This window comes from Chaetura pelagica, unplaced genomic scaffold (assembly GCF_000747805.2).
Source record: "Chaetura pelagica isolate M959 unplaced genomic scaffold, ChaPel_1.0 scaffold50, whole genome shotgun sequence".
Taxonomy (NCBI): domain Eukaryota; kingdom Metazoa; phylum Chordata; class Aves; order Apodiformes; family Apodidae; genus Chaetura; species Chaetura pelagica.
The window spans coordinates 7,210,717-7,232,446 of NW_009952366.1; the positions used below are offsets into that span (position 1 = coordinate 7,210,717).

A 21,730-nucleotide genomic window follows, 5' to 3' on the forward strand; every position below is an offset into this window, starting at 1 on the left:
AGCAGGATGAAACCTTCATTTTCCCTGAGTGCTTAATATGGGAATGTTTTGGATGGTGGGCACTAAGTTGATTTGGCACTTAAATAAAAATACATCAAGATTCAATATTTATTAAAAATAAGAATTTGAAGGCTACTTTTATTGAACTGCTTCAAATACAGTTGGAAACTGTATGGGTACAATTAAACATTTGCCTCAAGCATTTGTAATCCAAACTCAGAAGTATTAGGCTACCTTATGAAAAACTTGAAGTGCATTTGACAGGAAAGTAACAATGCTTTTAGCATTTTCCAAGCTTGGGGACATTTTTCAAGTCAAGAAATGTATAAATGCTGAAAAGTAATTACATTTTGGAAGTGTTTTTGGTTTTGATAAACAAATACATCTTTTAGGAAAGAATCTGCTTTTTATGAAATATTGTATAATAATAAATATAATGTTTGCATACTTTACTAAGTTTAAACTTTTTTTTTGTTACTTATCCCTACAAAAACTTTCAATTTGTCAACAAGCCTCATCACCATCCAGTTTATTTGGTATTGTTTCACTTAGACAACTGCAGGACTTAATTTCCTTATGTTATAAAGCTCACAGAATTCTATAATTCTGTTACTTGTACTGAAAAGAATTATGGCATCAAAATGCAGACAGTTTTAGAAATCCCTTATATCAATATTTCCATTAGGTTTACTCACTAATGGTGGAGTTAAAAAACTCACCTTGGACACAGAGAGTAATTTGGGAAAACTACTGTCTACATTATGATGCTTAGGCACGCCAGATATATACACGCACATATATATATGTGTGTGTGTGTGTGTGTATGTATGTATGTAGTATAAGTATGAGGAGATAGCCAGCTGAAGAACTTCATAGCATATTCATCCTTCACAGATGATAAGAGTAGTGGTCTTATCTGGCAGTGAAAGCAGTTCTTCTGTATTGTCTCTATATCTGGGATATGTAATTGCAATATACATTTCTATAACTGTACCCTTTATGACATTTATAACTAGATGACCTAATCCTTTCCTACAGATTTTGCCATTGTTCACATTATACCAATACTTTGTTTCTGAGATTTGTAAGGACTCAACTAAATGTATCGAAGGAAGAATCTTAAAGGTAATTAATGAAACTTTATTTTCACAGCACATTCTATTTCAAAAAAGCTTTTCATTTATTTGTTAAATGTAGTTGGTTAAATATTTCTTTATATATCACTACTGGGGAAAGTAATGCTTTAAAGTTCAGCTGTTGCTTAGTGTTTCTTAGCATGATAGAGGGTAGAATAGGACTACTTTCTAAAAACAATTATTTGTATTCTCAGATTTAGTAGGATGTAGAGTTATTTACACAGTTTTACTGTTAATGTCCTACAGAGACAGTTAGGAATTCCATAATTTGTTTCTAGTCTCCATTTAAAAAGCATTCTCCTTAAAGATATGATCCTAAGATTTTCCCTCTAAGATCCAAACTTTTCACTTGATATTTTGTTATCTTGTTTCACCATTCTTGTAAATGTTTTATTAAGTGCAAAACATAAATGTTTTCCTGTTCACAGTGTTCACTTCTGCATTTATTATCACTAATCGTGGTGGAACCAGGTTGTCAGATTTCTGGGACTTCTGTTGTTTCAGTGATGTTTGCTTGTTGGTTTTGTTTTGGATTTTTTAAATCCCTTTCTTTTATTTTTTGTTAAAGGAATCTAACTTGTAGTAAGAATGAAAGGATTATTGGTTTTAGATATTGTCAGGAAATGCTATAGGGGTTAAGGAGGTTCGCTGAGTACTTCGAGACTAAGATGAGTGAAAACTGATTTAGATCAGGGACAGATCATGGACTGACACTCAAAGCTCTATCCAGATTAATTAAATTCTTTTTCTTTGTCAGGAGCAAGTTTTTTTTAAGAACATGGTTTTGGGGTTTCTTTTAATTTTGTTTTTTTAAAGTGAAAGATCCATATTTGAGATTTTGTTTGTTTAGTAAAAAAATGTAAAAGATTTCTTTCCATTAAAGGACATTGTCCATCAATCTACTGTTCCAGTAGCCCAGTCTACTTGAAAGTTACCTTTGAATACATTTTATTTTGAGCAAAAAGAATAACTCAAAATTACTTCAATCACAGGCCTTTTTTTTTTTTCCACAGATTAAAGTGCTTACAGATTTAGGATTTTTTACAGAGGCTTTCCATGAACTATTTTCGCTTAATTGTGGAGAGAAAATTCCATGGAGAATACCTGCAGGATACAGAAAAATTGAACAAATGAAGGTAAACATCAATAAAGTATCAAAATATAACACTCAATTACCTTTGTGAAACCACACATACTTCATGCCTGCAAGTTATTACACATCCTTACAGAAATGCTAAATTTCTTTCAATAGGCAGGTCAGATAGTAGGCATTGAATTACTTTAATTTCTCTCGCTGGGCAGCTGGAGCAAAAATAAATTTTGAAACATACTTTCTGTCTGCTTTATACAGTGAGCAATGGAGAAAATATTGTTGAAAAAATGTGTGATTTCATATGAAGATGTGAAAAATGTGGCTAGAGTTCTCCCTCTTGCTGCCCCAGCCAGGAGCAGGGCAGCTGGGGGGCAGCTGTGGCAGCCCCACCCCTGGGCATCAGACACTTCTGTGGCTGGGGACAGGCTGAGGCTGGGTCAGGACATGGGCTGGCAGGTGGGGGTAAGGATCAGACCAGGTGGGAACTGGTCTCAGACACAACCCCAGGGTGGCTGCACAGGGCCCTGGCTGCGAGGAGCTGGAGACTGGCCCTGCTGTGGCAATGCTGGGGCAGGCGCTGATGGCCCTGGGAGCAGACAGGGGGTCTTGGGACTGGGGCAGCGTGGGGGGGAGTCCCAGGAGACACTGGGCGGTAAAAGCCTTGACAGTCACAGCACCCCAGGTCAAACTCTTTGATTTTCTCCATATCCAAAGCCAAGTAGTGATCTTACCTTGATACCTAATTTGCTACCAGGTTATGAAGTTGTTAACAATTGACGTGGGCTTCTTTGTCTTACCTTTGCAGGCAGATATAGTCCAGGGCTATTGGGCAAGCCTCCCCCAAAACAGCATAGCCTTTCCTTGTTCTTCAAGCACATACCAAAATAATCTAATTAGTTACTGCTGGATGGATGTAATCAAGGTCTCACTTATCTGAGGGTGCTTTTGGGTAAGGTGTCACCCCATGACAAAATATGTGCGCCAGTTCTAGAGAGCTGGATCAAATAGGTGATAGAAGACTAGTGGGACAGGTAGGGACATCCCTCTCAACAGCATCATGGATTTAACTTGATTGTACAGCCATACTCTATGCATACAGTAGGATTATATTTCTAATTTGGTGATAATTACAGGCTGATGTTCAAAGGGGAATTCATAACCCACCTTCTGACTTCACATTTGCTTCCCTTAGCCTGGCTTGTAGGTAGTGAAGGCGTCACTGCAGAGCAAATTGAGTTTAATGAGCTGATTTGAAAGGAAATTACCCTGCTGCTACCTCCCCAAACCTCGAGGGGGAGTTTCCAGCTGACCTACAGCCTGACTGGTATTGCCTTATAGCCTAAAAAATGGCTAGAATTAGCACAATTTTTTTTTGGCAGCAGCAAACAAATTAATGTCTGAGAAGAGATGACTTAAATTTATGATAGGATGACAAATGTCTACATTTATAAAACAGAAATATGGACAAGCTGCAGTGGTATTAGGCCTTAAATGAAATATAAATTTAATAAAAAGTAAAATTTAAATATTTATTTAAAAAGGTGACCTTTTTACTGTGCCAATGAGACTTGCATACTAACTGCATAGGAAGATAAGAAACTGAAATCTAGTAGTTTTCCTTAGAGCACAGGATGCATCACATTCTCACTAGGTTGAGCCATCAATTATGAGCAGCCTCACTGGAGGCTTTGATTCTGCAAAGCCTCCCTGTTCCTGGCCAGAGCAAGGAATGCATTTAGTCCTTAATTATGGTAGTGAGGTTAAAACAAGCCTTTAAGTCCTTTACTTAATTTGTATATTGTTTGAAGAGGTCACACAGTTCTGGTTGAATTGTCATCTGTCTTTTTGTAACTGGGTTCCCAGGCAAATGCTTGAGTGAACAGCAGAGAAGGTTCAGCATTAGATTTCTGGTTAGGGTGCATGTAGATTAGGAATGCATGTAATAGCTAGTGCTTGCTGGGCTTCTGCACAGCTCTCAGAATAAGAAGGACCCATATTCCAGGGAATGATAGAGATCATGGAGGTCTACATCTGGAATTAATAGATGAGTTAATAAAGAACACACTGAACCCAAGTGACAGTTCTGTGTGGAGCTCTCAGTTGTAATGAAGACTGGAAAAGATCTTTAGCTCTGCCTTTTCCTTCCACTCAGGAGACTGAGCTATCTTCTGGTGAAAAAGTAAAGGCTTTTTCAGCAAGGACTTAGAACTAGGGTTAGGTTTCAGAAAATTGAAGCATGTGTGAGCAAAGAAATAGTTGTTTTTAGAGCCCTCAAGGAGGCTGAGTTCTCAAGTTCATCTTGATCTGTAGTTCTTGTTTTCATTCCATTCACAGATCTGTGCTTTGGTGAAAAAGAGAAGGGATATGCTAAGTCTGGAGTTAAGTCTGGGATTCAGAAATGTAAAGAACATAAATGCAGCTAACAGTATCTATAGAACTCCTAAAATTTGGTCTCTCCTTATGGTTCAGAAGTGTAAAGCCTGTAGAAGCCAAGTAATTGTTGGTATTTTCAGAATCCTCAAAGTACAGTTGGAAATAAACTGCACTTGTTCACTGCTCTGCAAAGTCATATGTTTTATATCCATACTGTAACACATTACTTATTTTTGGTTTTGTCCATTTTACAGCCGTTAGAGAAATTTGACTCATCAAAATCTCTCCTGACTGTTACAAATTTACAGGTAAAAAAAATCTGAAAGAGCTAGAAAATTTCTTGCTAGAAATAAACATTTATTTTTCTGGCATCAGTTATTTTTGTTTCAGAAAATATACTTAATCTTTGTAAATATTAGTAAATATAAAACATATTCTTCTCAACAGTTGAAATTTTAGATTTTATGGATGACCTCTCAAGGAAGAGACAAGTATCATTATCACCATTTTTCAGGTGGCAGACCAAATATGTAAAAATCTGATTTGTCTGTGCAAAGAATGCTAGTGGACTTATTCAGGTTATGTCATGAGATGTAGGATATGTTGTTCATTCTGATAAAATATGGAGAACATCCATCATCTTGCCTTCTCATTTTTGTCAGTCAGAGCTGTCTTCATAAATTTATCCTAATTCAGACTGGAGCTGGAGTCCATTTCTAAAAAAGAAGGTGAATCTGTAAACTAGTTAATGAATAATAACTTCTAATTTTAGTTAAAATTACATGTTCATCAATTACTTATATTTTGGTTTTCAGTATTACTAGTTTTCTTTCATTTGCCTTGTCACAGATCCATTGATCTAGTAAGGGTATATGTTGGCAGAATGTGCAAAAAAAGCTGTACTATAAAAACAAACTGATAAAGTAGGAAACCCTCACTATTTTCTTCCAGTTTACTCTCTTTCCTGTGTCTCCTAAAACAGTTGATATTAGAAGACAGAAGTGAGATGTCTATTTTGATAGCTTTTGATTTCACTAGTTTCAGATTTATTCTGCAGTTGTGTTTTATCTTGAGCTTTGGATTTAAACACTTCACAGTCTATACGGGGCTCTTACTGGTCTCCTTATGATTTTGCAAAGCTGCTTAGACTTTCTACTTCTAAATGTATTAATCTAAAGTTAGCATCTTAAACTCAAAAGAAAGATGATATCACAAATAGCAAAAAGATTCTATAAAATACCATAGAACCATACCATGGAAAGGTCCCCAAAGATCATGTTGTTCCAACTCCCCAGCATGGGCAGAGACACCTCTCACTAGACCAGTTTGCTCCAATCCCCATCCAACCTGGTCTTGAACAATTCCAGGGATGGGGCATCCACAGCTTCTCTGGGCAACCTGTGCCAGTGTCTCACCACCCTCACAGGAACAAATTTCATTCTAATGTCTAACCTAAATCTCCCCTCTTTCAGTTTGAAAACATTCCTTCTCATCCTATCACCGCATACCCTTATAAAAAGTCCCTCTCCAACTTAGACTGCTATAAAGTCTCCCTGGAGCCTACTCTTCTTCAGGCTGAACAACCCCAAGTCCGTCTCCATAGCAGAGGTGTTCCAGCCCTCTGATCATATTGGCCCTCCTCAGGACTTGTCCTCTTTAATATGCTACAGATTTTGATTCCTTGCTTAATCTTCTAGTTAGGGTGAATTGTAACAACAGACAGTCCTTTGTATTGAGATTTCCGAACTACAGATTTAACTAAGTATTTTTTATGACTACATAAGCTCAAAGAGTGCTATGCAACACAACAGTGTGTGGACAATGCAAAAAATGAGAACTTACACAGAGAAATAGCTGCAGCTTCATAGATGCACATTCTACTGGAAAAGTGATCACTGAGGCTGTTGCAAACTAAGTTTGGAAAAGAAAACAGCAACTCAACCATAATGACTAAGAGCATATTACTAATATTATTCCTGTTAATTGTTGATAAACATCATTATTAATAGAAGAAGAATTTGCCTTGAACAAGAAAAATGTAAAATATGTTATTTCAAGTACTCCCAATTGTTAACTTTCTTGTAGGTACTGGAAGACATATTTAATTTGAGTCTATCGTTAACAATGGTGCCAATGTGTAACCAACAAATTATGAACAAACTGACTTTAGCCAAAACACATTCCATCATTTGCCTTTCTGCCACAATAAATAACATACCTGAAAAAGTGGAAAAACACATCTATACTGTTGAAAACCCGCCCCCAAAGGAGCCAAGCAGACTTAGAGCATCAAAGGCAAAAGGTAATTATAAGGGTGATGGAAAAGTGCATTGATTCTGCAACTTGTTTCAAGCATAGTTTTCCCACTTTTAACTACATAGGTATTAACATGTGATATTATAAACAATATTCATATTAAATGCTGCTAGAAAAATAATAAGCATTGAGATTTTTCAAGGTTTTTTTGCTAGTATCTCTAATATTTTTAGAGGACTTCCATTCTTCCTCACTTACTTTGTTATGGAAAGTCCCAATTATAAATAAAGGAAAAAAGGAGTATATTGTTCAAATTGCAGAGAATGCTTTGGTTCTGCTTCTGTTACCTGAAATTTCATTTTAAATGTATTTGACAGGTGCTGCTGGTAAGAATTCAAGACAAAAGGAGAAAAGTGTCACAATGGTGCAGCTCATTGACTGTAAAGATGAATTAAATATGGCCATGCTGAAGGTAATTCTGTTTTTTAGGAAAAAAAAAAAAGAAATTACAGATTGTTCCAAAAACATTGCTAATGCTTTCAATATAATAGAAATTATCATGAGAGTGTGGCATGAATAAGGGGACTAATCTGACTGTAATTTTACTAGCCATACATGAAATCTTAGTTGTTTGGGGCAGTTTTTTCAAATATTCCTAGTGGTTATGGTCTAGTTTATGCTATATAAATGTCCATGGGAACTACTGTCACATTCAGATCTCAATGTGGCTGTTTCAGCAACCAGGGTAAAGACAGAATGGGATTTCCAGGATAAAACTGTAACCCAGAGGTGGCACCTGTAGAACAAGTCAGAGCTCTTTGATGGGGCAGTGTGCTCTACAAATAAATGGAAAACTATTCTCTCTCATATGTGAAACATCTCACATTTTCCATGTTCCTCTTTCTGGTACTTTGTTTTGGAGAAACCATACCACAGCTTATTAGCTTCTTTGTTTGAATGGGAAGGGGGGTATTTGTTTATTTCTTTTGTTTTTCTGTAGGGGATTTTATTAGCAGAAGCCGAAGAAAGTCTTAGCCGTCTTGTGCAGAACACACAGGACAAGTATGATGGGAAGATATCTCGGTGTTCTGCTGAAGATTTAAAAGCTCTCATTGAGGCCAAACTTCAGCTTGCTGCTATTTCTCAGCAAAGGCATCAAGCAGCTTGCAGGTAAGTAGATCTCCCTTACAAGGAAAGGCTGAGGGAGCTGCGTCTCTTTAGCTTGGAGAAGAGGAGACTGAGGGGTGACCTCATCAATGTTTTAAACATATAAAGGGCAAGTGTCAGGAGGATGGAGCCAGGCTCTCCTCAGTGTCCAATGACAGGACAAGGGGCAATGGGTGCAAGCTGGAGCATTTAATTTTTTATTACTGCTTTATTTTATTTAAAAGATCATTGGTTATTTGCCTAGGATTTCTCTGTGAGGTGTTTTTGTGATAGTATTGTACAAAATAAAAGAAAGAGCTGCAGTGTTCACTTGTTTTGTTAAAGTCTGGATATGTTAGGTTATGTGTTTTCTTTAATTTTAAAATGTTCAGCAGAACACCGATGTTGTTATCTCCAAACTACTTAATTCTACTTTGTTTCAAGAACACCCTGTGTTACTATGCTAAGAGAATAAGTCCTTAATGTATTACTGCAATCAAATTATATTTTAAATTTGATTAAAAACCACTGATTTAATCTTTAGTACATTAGACTAGATTTTAGCAAGCATTAATTACAGTATGTAAAATACTGCTGTATTTACATGTTCTGTTAGATATTCTCTCCAAATTATAACTCCAAAATTTGTGACCTTTTTGAAGTCTGGATTTCTTTTGAAGAACTTAATGAAATTACAGTTGTGCTCTTCTTTGAATATATGGAGCATACAGAAATATATTAGATATTGGTAGATGTTAAATTCTGAACATTGTTTTTATCTTTCATCTAGGATTATTATTCTGTTTGGCAGAATTGTAATTAAAAATTAATTTGTGTAAGAAGGATAATAGTTTGACAATGCATAATTTTTATTTGTGTCGAGATCTTTCAATCTAATCTAATCTAATCTAATCTAATCTAATCTAATCTAATCTAATCTCTTTATCTAATCTATTTTATATTTGGCTGGAAAATCTTTGAGGGTAACAATTTTTAACAAGATATGCAGCATATAGAGCCGTCACATGTCAGACTATATATAGATTAATTAGCATGTAGTAAGCATAATAAGTATTTGTAACTTTTGTTCGATCTAAACACACCAAAATTATTACAGTAAATCTTACATTTTAGTAACCATTAAGCAAAAAGCAAAATTGGTATTTTTTTGTTGTTGGAATACTGGTGGATTGCTGTAACACTCCTGCTGATGAAATGGTAGGTGATTCAGTTGGCCAACAGATAAACCAGTCTCAAGAGATCTTATCCTTTTTACCCAACTAACATAAATGTTTTATTCTATGTCAAAGGCAAACTGCTTTCCTTTTCCCAGCTGTCTTAGGTGAATAAACAAATCTCCAAATCAGAGAGCCTTTAAATAGCACAATTCCTTCTTAGTTTAGCAGCTAGTGGCACAGCACTTCCTCCCATTCCCCCTCACCCCCCTCTACTCTATTCTTGTGAGATCCCACCTGGAGTATTGTGTCCAGTTCTGGAGTCTCTAGCATAGGAAGGACATGGATGTGTTGGAGTGAGTCCAGAGAAGGGCCATGAAGATGATAAGGGGGCTGGAGCACCCTTCCTGTGAAGACAGGCAGGGGTATTGGAACTAGGTGATCTTTGGATCACCTTCCAACCTGAACCATTCTATGATTCTATTAAAAAAATTAACAAGGATAGGAGCTTCACAGTGTTGTACAGGCTCCTGCCTGAAAACAGTAAGAGTATTGCAGCATGGTCTTTCACCCAGGTTTTGTTTAGTTTAAAAGATGGACATTTCCCAGAAGTCCAGATACTAGGATGGTAATAATTTAGTAGTACTGTCATTGCTGAAAATGGGAAGCACGAACTTGTAGATTATTGTGGACATTTCTCATAATGAAATATTAATCTATTTCAGTGTCTTTTGAATTAGATTCATTTACCATAAATTTGTCAAAGTGAAAACTACAAATCACTGGACAGTGACTTCATCATGCTTGTGAGTACCATGTGGTTTAGTAACCAAGAACCAGTACGCAGACCTATGAAATACCCTGTGCATAAGCCTGACTTAGCTTGATGCTAAGCTTGATAAAACCTGTGTTAGTAGAGTTCTGACCCAGACATTCTCACCCTGCTATAGTGGTTCCAGCACGCAAGGCATGTTCAGTGCCAGACCCTTCTTTTTGACAGGCAGTTGTATCTTAGAGTGTCATTTCTCTCTTGGCTTCTAATTTGTCTCAGATTCAAGAAACTTTCAAGCATTCTAATGGATGTCAAGCATTTTATGAATAATTTTTTGGGACTCTTAAATTTTTAATGGGTGTTTAATGGGCCTTATATATTGATAGAGGTCAGATTTCAGGGCAAAAAAAACCAACAACGCCAACTAACAAAGCAAGAGTTTGGGTTTTTTTAACCTATTTTACAATTTTATTGCACTGCCATCCATGGAAACTGCTGATATATCTGCCTCAGATACAAATGAAACATTCCTTCAGACAGCTGAATGTTTCCTGCCTGCCAGCCTAGAAATCAAACTTTGCATGATATTACAGAAATTCATCATTTTTTTCCTTTGGCAAAATGACTTAGTGGTGGAATTGTTATAGTCAGCTGTACTTTCCTATTTTGATCATTCTGTCACTTTCTGATTCAGCTGATAAAAGGATGTGTATTTTGTCAAGGGAAATATATAGACACATCACTCTTGTTGACAGAAGAAGAGGGTCACAAAAATTTCATCAAGGGAAGCTTCAACATTGCAGCCTCTGTCTTGCATAAAATTTATGGCTCAGAAGAAGTTTATGTACAGGACTAATTCCATGGATCTCAAGGAGAGTTCTACATGGTGTGTCCCCCTAAATATGTGAGGTTTCTAATTACCCAAATATATGCTTGTTTGCTTATGTGAGTATGTTACTGTCTATTACATAAAATGTGAAACTTCGTGCTTTTTGTCTACATTTTGCTCATGAAAGTTGTATATAAGCATGTAGGTAAAAATGGCCTCATTTTCAAAATTGCTAAATGCTCACAACAGCAGGTAACTGGAGGCAGTGGTGCTGAGGAAGTTAGGTTAATATTTTTTAAAAGCCTGAATATGCTCTTGAGTGCTGCACTTCCTCAAACTTCTTTGAGGAATGCTAGCCATAGTATCTCAAACAGCCGTTTTAAAAATGTCAGGTTTTGCTGTAATTTTAACTTTAATGCCTGGTTTCAGGAGAAAACTCTTCTTAATAAAAAGAAAGAAAAGTAGTTGGGATATTTCATTGCATTATCCTTACTGCCTATTTTGCTTTTATAAGCAAATTTTGTTCCATCTTTTCCATTGTTAGAGAGACGGTTATCATCAAATTCAACAGTGCTTTTTTCTGGTTTTGTTTTGTTGAATAGAACTGAGGTAAAGGGATGATGAAGGAGATTCATAAGGACTGAATTCTGTGAGCTGAAAGGCAAGATATTAACAGTTTTGGTTCTCATTACTTTGGGGTCTATTTGTGCTGGATTGGTGTAATCCATCCAGTTCTGCACCACAAAAACAGCAAGCTGAATAGAATCAGAAAGTACAAGAAGACTTTAACAACGCACCTATCTCTGGAGGTTATCCATCTTGTGGTTAGATATATGTTGGCAGAATAACATGAGTAATTTCAGAGCAGTGTAGCTCTTGTTATGACTTCTTTGTGCATGAATCAAGAACTTTGTCCCTGCAACAATTAATCTAGAACTTTTCAAAAGCAGTGAATTCACAGTGGATATTTCTTGTTAAAGCTCTTCACAGTGTTCTGGCAGTGCAGAAAGGACTTACAGTCCTAGAAATTATTTTTTTCTTTTGCTTCAAAGCAGCCAGTCTTAATGTAAAGAGAGTCTCTCTGTGTAAAATGACAGCATAGATGAGGATTTTGGTTATACATTTTCAACAGTTGACCTGCTGACATATCATTAACAGCTGAGCTAGGGATACTCTCAGGTACTTTTGCATCATTAGGAAAACATGTTTCACTGGGTGAAGAATAAGAAGAATTATAAAAGAAAAACAACAACAACCCCAAAGATGTTTTAGAGAAGAGGTAGGAAGTTAGAGAATTATAGATGCAAGGGAAAAATTCCCCTTAGTGTTGGAAAATTAATACCAAGAGACATCGGGTTTGGCAGTTCTTAGAATGTTTTGAATAGTGTGTTCTTTGGGCAACAAATCCTGTTGTGAAAAAAATATTTTCACTGTGTTTGCTTTGCAAATGTCTTAATACCATGAAAATAATAGTGTCCACACAGTCTGCTGTGAGATATATACATTCCTTTAGATGTTATGAAAATTGAATAGTGCAACTGAAAGCATTAAAAAGCATAAAAAGGAAAAAAACTCCAAAACCCAGCAGGAAGGAATCTGACTATTTTGGGATTCCAACTCACAATTTTTTGAAATGTGGGGTTGAATGCTGCACCAATCCTAGTGGTGTCTGTATCTTTCTTGATGCTTTTTGGAGTGAACTCCAGGAAAGGATTTATCATTGGGGTGGGGAGCAGCAGACTTGATGTCATGTGATTGCTTACGAGGTTTTGCCAGGATAGAACCTGGCTCAATTTTTGGTTGATGATCCCATGAGTGTTTGGTCATGGATTTAACAGGAGGAAAGCTTTTGTAGCTCTCAAGTTGTAGATTAGATACAGAACTCTTCTAATCTATTTTGTAATTGTCAGTATTTTTACATCTTTTAGTTTCTAAAAGCCCATCCCTGAAGACTGGTATGTATATCTGAAAGTTATCGGGAAGTTCTGTTTTGATTGTTATTAACAAAACGTTTTCTCTTCCTGATGTTTTCTCATTCTCATATTGCAGTGCCTACAAATTCAGAATATACTGTGAGTGCAGTTTTTGTTCTACTGAAGCAAAAAATAGTAACTGCTGGTAGACATCTCTGATGTAGTCAGAAATGAAGTATATATTCTAATAAAAGCATAAAATGGCTAAATGATTAGTATTTAAAAATAATATTTTGTGTATCACAGTGTTGCTTTGGCTTTCTCTGCAATTCGACTTCTCCAAGATGCAAAAATTTTTAGGATGGAAATGACACATTTTCAAGAAGAGAAGGATGAAAGTATGAGTGAAAATTTGGTATGTGTGGTTACTTGTTATAAACTCTTGTTTCTTACTATATGAAGTCTTGTATTAAGTGTTGAGAGATTTTCAGAACACTAGAACATGGCAATCATCTGTATTAGGTGGTTACCGTTAACCTGGGTAGAAAATTATGTATGGCATGTTTCAGTTACCTGCTTGGCCAATTCAGTATATCTATAATAATAATTTTAATTTGTAGGAATTATGGTTTTTATGTATATACTATCAAATGCCAGCACTGAAAGTCACGTTTTGTTTAAAAACAAACAAAACGTGGAAAAAATAGCTGTCAGGGGAAAACCTTATATTATTCTGTGAAGGTATTTTACGTTCTTTGTTTGAAATCCTATTTCAGTGTATCCTTTTTCCAAAAGCCAAACAGACCAGTTCACATTATTTCTGGTTTCCAAAATTAGCAAGATATTAGCTGACTTCTGTTGTCGAACACAGAGGGATACTGACCTATACTCTGGAAAGCCAATGTACAAAACCTATTAGTAAAACACCACAGTAAGTCAAACTGGCTCACATGGAAAGAAGAATTGAGCAGTGAGGCCAGATTTCGCAACATGCCTAACGAGACTAAACTTTCTTGCATGCAGTGTAATTATTCTCTGACTATGTTGCATATCAGGGTCTGTGTCTTTCTGCACTTGGTCCTACATTTTCTTAGGACTGCCCTAAAGCCAGTTATGGCTATTCTTTAATTAATTATAAGTAATTATAAGCAATTCTATATTTACAATTAATTATAAGTAATTATATATTGATAGTTAATTATAAGTAATTATAAGTATTAATTATAAGTACATATAAGTAATTAATTATGTTATTTGGTATAAGTAAAATACAGGTAGTGCCCTGTCCACGTAGTGCTTGCTGGAACAAATCTTTAGAATAGGTACTGTTGAATTTTAGTAATAGAAAAGACTTTGTGATACATGAAGATGGTACAGGGAGTTGAGCTGAGAATTCACCCAAACACTTCCATTACTATATTACATTAATATGTTACATTAATAGTTGTTTCTATTCACCAGGAACACTAAAAAAAAGAAGTCAAATTAAAAAAAAAATCTTTCTAATAAGTCATGAACTACTGGAGCTTAATATTGACCCTGCTGTAATCTACAATTAGATTTTTTATGTGCTTTAGAGTTTTGTGTAGAGTTTTTATTAGAGACGAATAAAGTCCAAACTGTTCTGAATTAATCTCCAGGACACATATAATACATGGATATATTAATGGACTCTGCCATAAAAGCTGGCTTAATCTTCATTTGTTGCAAACTTTTTTCTATACATTAAAAGCTGCATAATAAATATTTAAAAATATCTTCCCTTCAAATAAACTTCAGGTTATAATAATGTTATTATTTGTAAAATATTTGTGTTAATTTGATTTATTTTAGACTGATGCTGCCCTGTTGCTTTGTTTGGAGTAAAGTAGTTGACTCAAAGTGTAACATTGCTCTTGCTTTTGGGAATTATTAGGACCCTAATGTTGAAGATGTTGAACTGCCTCTCGATGTAGCAGCTGCACAAGATCATGTGAATGCCCATCTGTGGCTGAGGTGTCGTACAACGTTAGTCACTGCACTAGTAACACAGATACTTGGTGTTGCTGATATGGAAGGTATTACCCTTTTTTTGGTTTAGACATTTGGAGTATAATGGTCAAGTGAGACTATTTAAACATAGTTCTTATTATTAAATAAAAAATAAGAATATTAATTCTTATCACTGAACAATTATTTATAGTAAATTCATCCAAAGCAGTAAGAAAAATATATTTCTGAGCACAATCTCTCCCTAGAGCATATAAACACAAAGCATTATATTAATGCTCATTTAATGATCATTATCTTTTGATAAATCACTTCTGTGTGAAAAAGTTGAAAATATTCTAGTGTAATTGGGTTAAATAAGTCTGTTTGTTTTAAAAAAACACTACTGCAACATGCCTCTAGTTTTAAGAGTCTCAGAAGTTTTAACTTTTTGTCTGCAATAAATGAAGTGTTCCTATATATCTCCTAAAAATATTTCAGATTTTTTTTTTTAAAGGAATGTAGGTCAACACTTACAATTACACTGCAAAATATATTTATTGCAGTTTGATTATGAATAAAATGTTCGTCATTCCTTAGTTTTATGAGCTTAGCATAACCTCTGATGCTCACTTAAGTCAAAAACACAGTTTAGGTCTGTATCCAAACTCTCACTTAATCTCTTCTAGATAATTCCTGTGAAGGAACGATAGCTAAGATCAGATTTTTGAATACATAGAATATGTTTTATGGATGAGAATGATCTTTGATTTTACAAAATCTAATTATTTATGCTGTTGGATTGCATATAAATAACATATTTGGATGAACGTGAACCAAGTGCATGCAGTTTAAAAACTAAGTGGTTTTTCTTTTTTTCTTTCTTTTTCGGCACAGAATCAATGAAATGGTAAATGTGGAATCAATAATGTAAGATTTTCCTGTAACTTTTTAGTGTGGAAGTGACTTCTTAAGAACAGCAGAAGATACTGTGAAATCTTTTCTATTGTATTTTTGCTATATGTTTATTCTCTTCTTCTAGGAAATAATGTGGCTGAACGCAGAAGTGTGATAGACGAAGTGATACTAGAGGCAGAAGCCTTTGGTGATACTGAGACACAGGCTGAAATGATGGTGCAAGCTGCTATTCTTGATCTGCAAGAAAAACGTCCTGTGGCAACCATTAAACTTCTTTTGCAGGTTTGAGCACAAAGGACAAACTGTTCGTTTTCCTTCGATGCATTTTTCATGAAGTCAGAACAGCTGATGCCAGCATTAAATAAGCTTGAAATAATGCCTCTGAAACAGATTTTTTTTCTACCTTGTGTGATTTGTCCTTATAAATAGACAGCAAAACAGTAACTACTTTGGTTTTCATTGTCTATATCCCAACAGAAGATCATCAGTTTACTCCAGGAGGATACAGTTATTTCCCCTCCAGCCTCTTTGACTCTTGTGAGAAGTATGGTTCTGCTGGCAGACATGCTAACACTGCAGTCAGGAGAGGACACAGAACATTGCTCTTCTACAGTGGAACCACTGAACTTACTAATTTTGGCACATGAGCTTACCATTAAAGCAGTGAGTAGATGTTGATTTACACAGTTCCAACAATCTTAATTACCTGTTCTCAAAGCTATTTTAACAATTTATTAAAAATGGCTGTCCCTATCAACTGTTCACTTGAATTTTCTATATATTACATAGTGTAAAGAAGTAATGCATCTGACCAAACTTATATTTATGTATACCCATTTATACAGTCTGGTATTTTCATAAAATTTAGAATACTGAATACTTGCAAAATGTATGTGAAAGCTGAAATGGGTACATGCACTTTTCCAATTTGAAATAAGGGATAGGTTGGTACCCAGCACCTCAGGGAGTATGTACATCTCATAAAACTCCTGACTCTTGAGCAACCAAGTTTAAGAGTTTAGCTTTATATGTTAACTTAGAATAATTTGAATTAGAAAATCTATATCAAGTAGCATATTTTTGTGATGTCTTAGATCAACAAATTGTTATAATCAGCATGAAGAAATTATTTCCATGTAAACATTTAAATATGCAATAAACAAAAATCTAAACACATGAAAGCTGTGAGAGGAACATGTAGGTATAAACCATTTACCTATTTGGTGATCCAAAAATAGAGATGCAGTTTGGCAGTCTCTACCTGTTCTTGATACAGAAGTTTAATCCATTAAAATATTTGTTCTCCCAGTTACTAAGGAATCATATTAATTACTCCAGGCTCAGACTTCCACTTGTGAGACTTGCTAGCCTGCAAGAGACTTAACACTTTGCAGCATGTCCCCATCCTTTTTTCCATTAATGAAAAGATTGACTGGTCGATACATGTTATTTTATTTTATGGCCTTTGTTGGATGTCATATTTCTTGTAGAAATGACAGTTTCTTCCTAGGGCTTGGGTTCCTTGGCAGATGTATTTCTTAAAGACTAATTTGAGCAAGTTTGTTTTTAGAAACCAAAGCCTAAAATTAATAAATTTTATCAAGAATAATTGAAATTGTTCATTTGCTACCAAACTCCTCTGCATAAAAGACAAGTACAAACTGAAGTAAAGGTGTTAGGGAGTATAAAGCCCTTTTCTAGTTCTCTTTTACAAGACACATTTGACTTTGAGGATTTTGCAATGTCTGTCTTACTTTTTCAACTTTTATTTAATTGGATGCCTGCAACTTGATTTTACAAAGCATACTCTTTTCATAGATTTTTGTTTGTGGAGAACCCATTGAACAGCAAATAGAAGACAGCACATTGACTTGCCTGGTCCTACCTCCAAAAAATATCTTCTTGCCACACCTCAACTTGCTAGCCCAAGTCAAAATGAGAATTGGTAAGAAAAAACAGCAAGTAATTATTATTTTTAAATGTTCATTAATTTTCATTCATATTTTATGCAACAACAGATAAAGTGATGCATCAGAAGTGGTAAATTATTTTTTTGTCATTATACAAATAAAATCTTTTGAAAACAAGCAGTAGATGCCTGTTTGGGCCCATCCAATCTATATAAGCAAAGTATAATGCTTATGGGACCTATAATCAACAAAGGCTTAAATATGAATGTTATAGCTTGATGAAACTCATGGTAACGTCAGTTTTTTTAAGTGGAACAATACTTTTCCAACTTTTGTACAAAGCATTAATTCTACAAAAACCTCCTGTGTATGTTCCATCTCCCTGGAAGCATTTATATGGAATCTAACTAATGATACCAAATTAGATGGGATAGTAGTGATAATTCTTCATCCCAATAAAATAATCAGTGTTTTTTATTTTGTCACCCTTTAATTTAACAACTTTTAAAAAATAACTGTTCCTTATCTAGAAACTTGGAAATATGCTGAATAGTAACAGAAGAAAACCTTTCAGATCTGTCTCAGATTTGTTGCTGTATAGCAAATATAGGGATGGGGATTTTGTCTCCATGTTCCTTCTGCTAAACTTAATTTGGGGTATATCTGACTTAAAATGGACTAGAAAATCTAGAAATCACTTCACTTTGGTTTGTATTGTAGAGCAGTGTCAGAATGTTCTGGATTCTTTTTCAGGAAGATATGCTCCAAGAGCACATCCATGCACTCCAACCACTACTTTGTATGCAGCTTTTAGGACTAGATCAGAGGTAGTGCAAAGTAAACACTCTGAAAAGCATCTATTGTGGCTGTTTTCAACTTCAGCTGGTGTGCTCTAGAGATCCATTCTTATTGTGCCTTACTGCTTGTGAGAGCTAGTTCCTGTTTCTGAATCCACAATTTTAGGAAAAGCCTATGAATATTGGGGAGTACATTATAAGAGGTATGCAATACATCAAAGATGCGTTTAGACCTGGTTAGAAAAAAGATCTTGGGAATTTGGAAATGTTCAGAGAGGTTTAAGTTTTGCCTACAACTGCCAGGGGAAGTAAAGTTATGAAGAGGCTTACTGCTAGTCTTTCCAGATATTTTGTGAAAGGGTTGATTTGTTTAGCCTCACCTTCTTTTGGATGGCCTGGTTAAACATCAGTGGCAACATACAGTAGTGAAACAGCGTTACAGGTATGTATTTATGTCCATTAATGACTCAGAAGGTTGAGATTTAGATTGTGGCAGTAAATCTATAACATCATTTGTTCTAGAGAAGTAGCTCTTTGTTTAAATTGGTTTTCCATTAAATAGTGTACTAAGAAGTGTCTTTCTTTCTCCTTAGGACACACATTAGCTGAAAAAACAGCTTGTACACCTGCAAGAGAAGATCCACTCCAATGGCTACATGCTCTCAAACATTTAGAATCAGCATTAAAGCTTTGCAGAGCATCTGCAACAAAAAAATTAGATATGGAAGCTGAACTTCTTTTTCAGATAGGTAAATATATAAACCCTGTTTGTCCTAGGCAATGTGATCCATGTGGCCTCTCTTAAAATGGAGACATTTTCCTGTAAAAATATAGAAGATTTGGATATTTCTCACCCTGTCTAGCTGCAAATCTCTCACATGGTTTTTAGTATCACACCATCATTGTTCAGGATGCATTGCAAAAGTAATTTCAAAACTGCAGTAGAACTTCTCCCACCTCTATGTTATCAGGGATCAAAGGGTGTAGCCAATGAGATTAAAGACACTGTAGAAAGCTTATTAGCTTCTCTGCATCAGTCTGAACTAAAGAAGATGAGATGCTTAAAAGTTTTTCTAAAGGATTTAACAAAACTAATGAATTACAGAGTATTTGCATGCATTTGGATTTTATTGACATCATGATTTGCACCAGGAGGGTGTTGGTTTGTTAGGATTCCAACCAGAAAGGCATTCAGACTCCATGGAGTAGCTCTTAAAATGCCAGTTATTGGATTTTACACTGTAAAGAAAAGAGGACAGTGTAAATATGTCACTTGAGATGCTGAGAACCCCAAGTTGTGAAGTATTGAGTGGGCTTCCAATCAGGGTGTAGCAGAACACAGAATGCAGATCCTGTCTGGGAAAGGTTGCATCACTTTGGTCTTTTGAGCTGTTTGAAGACTTTGTGCAAAGTAAACATTTCTATTAACCATTTCTATTGTTGAACAAAAAGCATATTCACTTAAGAACTTCTTGCTGCTCTTTCACAGAAAGGGCAGGTGGTATAACCACTGGTACTGAGAAGATGGTGCCAATCAGCTCTTCTATTAGCTGGCTATATTCACCCTGTGGCTAAGGGGTGCGGACAGCACAGCACACTGTATGTGCAGCATAGCACATATGTACAGCCTGTGCCTGTGCATCAACTCCTCCACATACCATAGTCTTTTAGTTAGGTTCACTACATGTTGGGAGTCTTTATGGTTCCAAAGTTTGATTATTTTAGCTACTCTATGAAGTAATTTTTTATACAAGCGTTGTGCATTACATTTGGAGCAAATTTGAAAAGATCTTGCTTGTCAGGAAGAGGATAGATACTGGACAATGTTGTTCAGCTTTTCTGAAGGGAAAAACAGGTTGGGTCTTACAGGAAAAAAAAACAACAACAAAAATAATCTTGCAAATCTACTTTCTATATTTCTTTCTTAGGTAAGGTGGAATGCCAGATAACTCAAGCAGGTAATAACAAGTCATCTCCAGCTGCTGAAACCCTGTTGGAAGCTATACAACTCAGCCAGCAACATGATCAAAATTTTGAGTAAGAAGCTAGCAATAGAACTTTAAAAATAATTTTAATCATGCATGAATACAGTTTTTTGACAGTTTTCTGAGATTCATGTGGGACTTCTATTTTGAAGCATCTTTTATGTTACGGAGAGTTTTCTCCCATTGCAGTAATGAAGAGCTTCTTTAGTTCTTCTATGATTTAAAATAAATGCTGAGAACATTTTAAAGCATGTTTTAGAGCATACTAAGTTACAGCTTTCTGTTCTGTTTCCAAATTTGTACCCTCTCTGTCAACACCAGGAACAGAGCCATCAATTAAACAGGGGTTTTATTCGTTTTTTCAGAAGATGAGCTGTGGTCTGACTCCTTTCCAGATCATAAAAATCCAGCTTGAAAAGGTTAGCAGCCAGAAACAGTCAGAACAGAGTTAGAAGGAGCATAGGAAATGTGTTTGTAACAGATATCAGGACAGTGACTTTGCCATTAGTTATCAGCATAGAAGATGCCTGAAGAGCTGAGCCAAGCTGGCCGATCAATTCTGTCAAGCAGCTCTGATATGTTGGACTTTATTTATTTTTTTAGTCTCTTCACCAGTCTTAATGAATAACGTGCCATGTCTGGTTACAGACAGTGTAAAGGCAGCAATTTACCTTGCTTGTTTGGGTTTTCTGTTACTTAAGTTAATGAACCAGAACTCTGAACACAGAAGCAGTTGCACAGTAATAAACCTCTACAAGCAGTCAGCAAGATGGAAGATAGTAGAGAAATGGACTGTGGGGCTGTTTTGCAAGTTTAATTTGCTACACGATTATTTAATTTATTACTGTCTTTCTGAAACAATGTACAGCAATATTGATGGTGCTTGGCTTTCTTGTTTTAGAGAACTAAACATCCCCATTGCCTTTATACAAGCCCTCTGATATTTATGGGTGTGTTTAATTAAAGATGTTTCTTCATGTCTGAAAGCCTTTTTTGTTAGCAAGACTAGGAAGCAAACTAAATTGTCATGAAGTAAACACAGAACTTTGCACTAAGTTTTCCACTTAGTTTGCCCTATCCTGAACTATACAGTACTCTCTGACTTTTATATTTTGCTTTACATAAACCATGCAAAAACTGGAGGGATTTACAGAGCCAAGAGAAACCTGCATAAAAAGACTGATGTAAACTTACAGGGAATGGAAATGTTGGGAGAAGTGCTCCAGATACAGTGATTTTCAGAAGGTCAGGGGAAGTTATTCTGTCCCTTTACTCTTCTCTGGTGAGACCTCATCTAGAGTACCACATCCAGCTCTGGAGTCCTCAGTACAGGCAAGATATGGACCTCTTGGAGCTGGTCCAGAGAAAGGCCACAAAAATTAAGAGAGGGCTGGAGCAACTCTCCTTTGAAGAAAGGCTGAGATCAGTCTGGAGAAGAGAAGGCTCTGGGGAGACCCTA

At 35.7% G+C, this 21,730-nt stretch overlaps 1 protein-coding gene across 1 annotated transcript in view; it reads left to right on the plus strand.

Annotated features, from left to right (window-relative positions):
• CFAP54 (cilia and flagella associated 54) overlaps window positions 1-21,730 on the plus strand; it is a 119,518-nt gene that overhangs the window by 73,743 nt on the left and 24,045 nt on the right. The window contains exons 35-45 of the mRNA XM_010008074.1: window positions 4,857-4,910; window positions 6,688-6,904; window positions 7,236-7,330; window positions 7,859-8,028; window positions 13,000-13,108; window positions 14,609-14,750; window positions 15,704-15,861; window positions 16,057-16,242; window positions 17,398-17,524; window positions 18,880-19,035; window positions 20,215-20,323. Of these exons, the coding sequence (XP_010006376.1) occupies window positions 4,857-4,910; window positions 6,688-6,904; window positions 7,236-7,330; window positions 7,859-8,028; window positions 13,000-13,108; window positions 14,609-14,750; window positions 15,704-15,861; window positions 16,057-16,242; window positions 17,398-17,524; window positions 18,880-19,035; window positions 20,215-20,323 (1,523 nt within the window). The remainder of the gene's footprint in view (window positions 1-4,856; window positions 4,911-6,687; window positions 6,905-7,235; window positions 7,331-7,858; window positions 8,029-12,999; window positions 13,109-14,608; window positions 14,751-15,703; window positions 15,862-16,056; window positions 16,243-17,397; window positions 17,525-18,879; window positions 19,036-20,214; window positions 20,324-21,730) is intronic.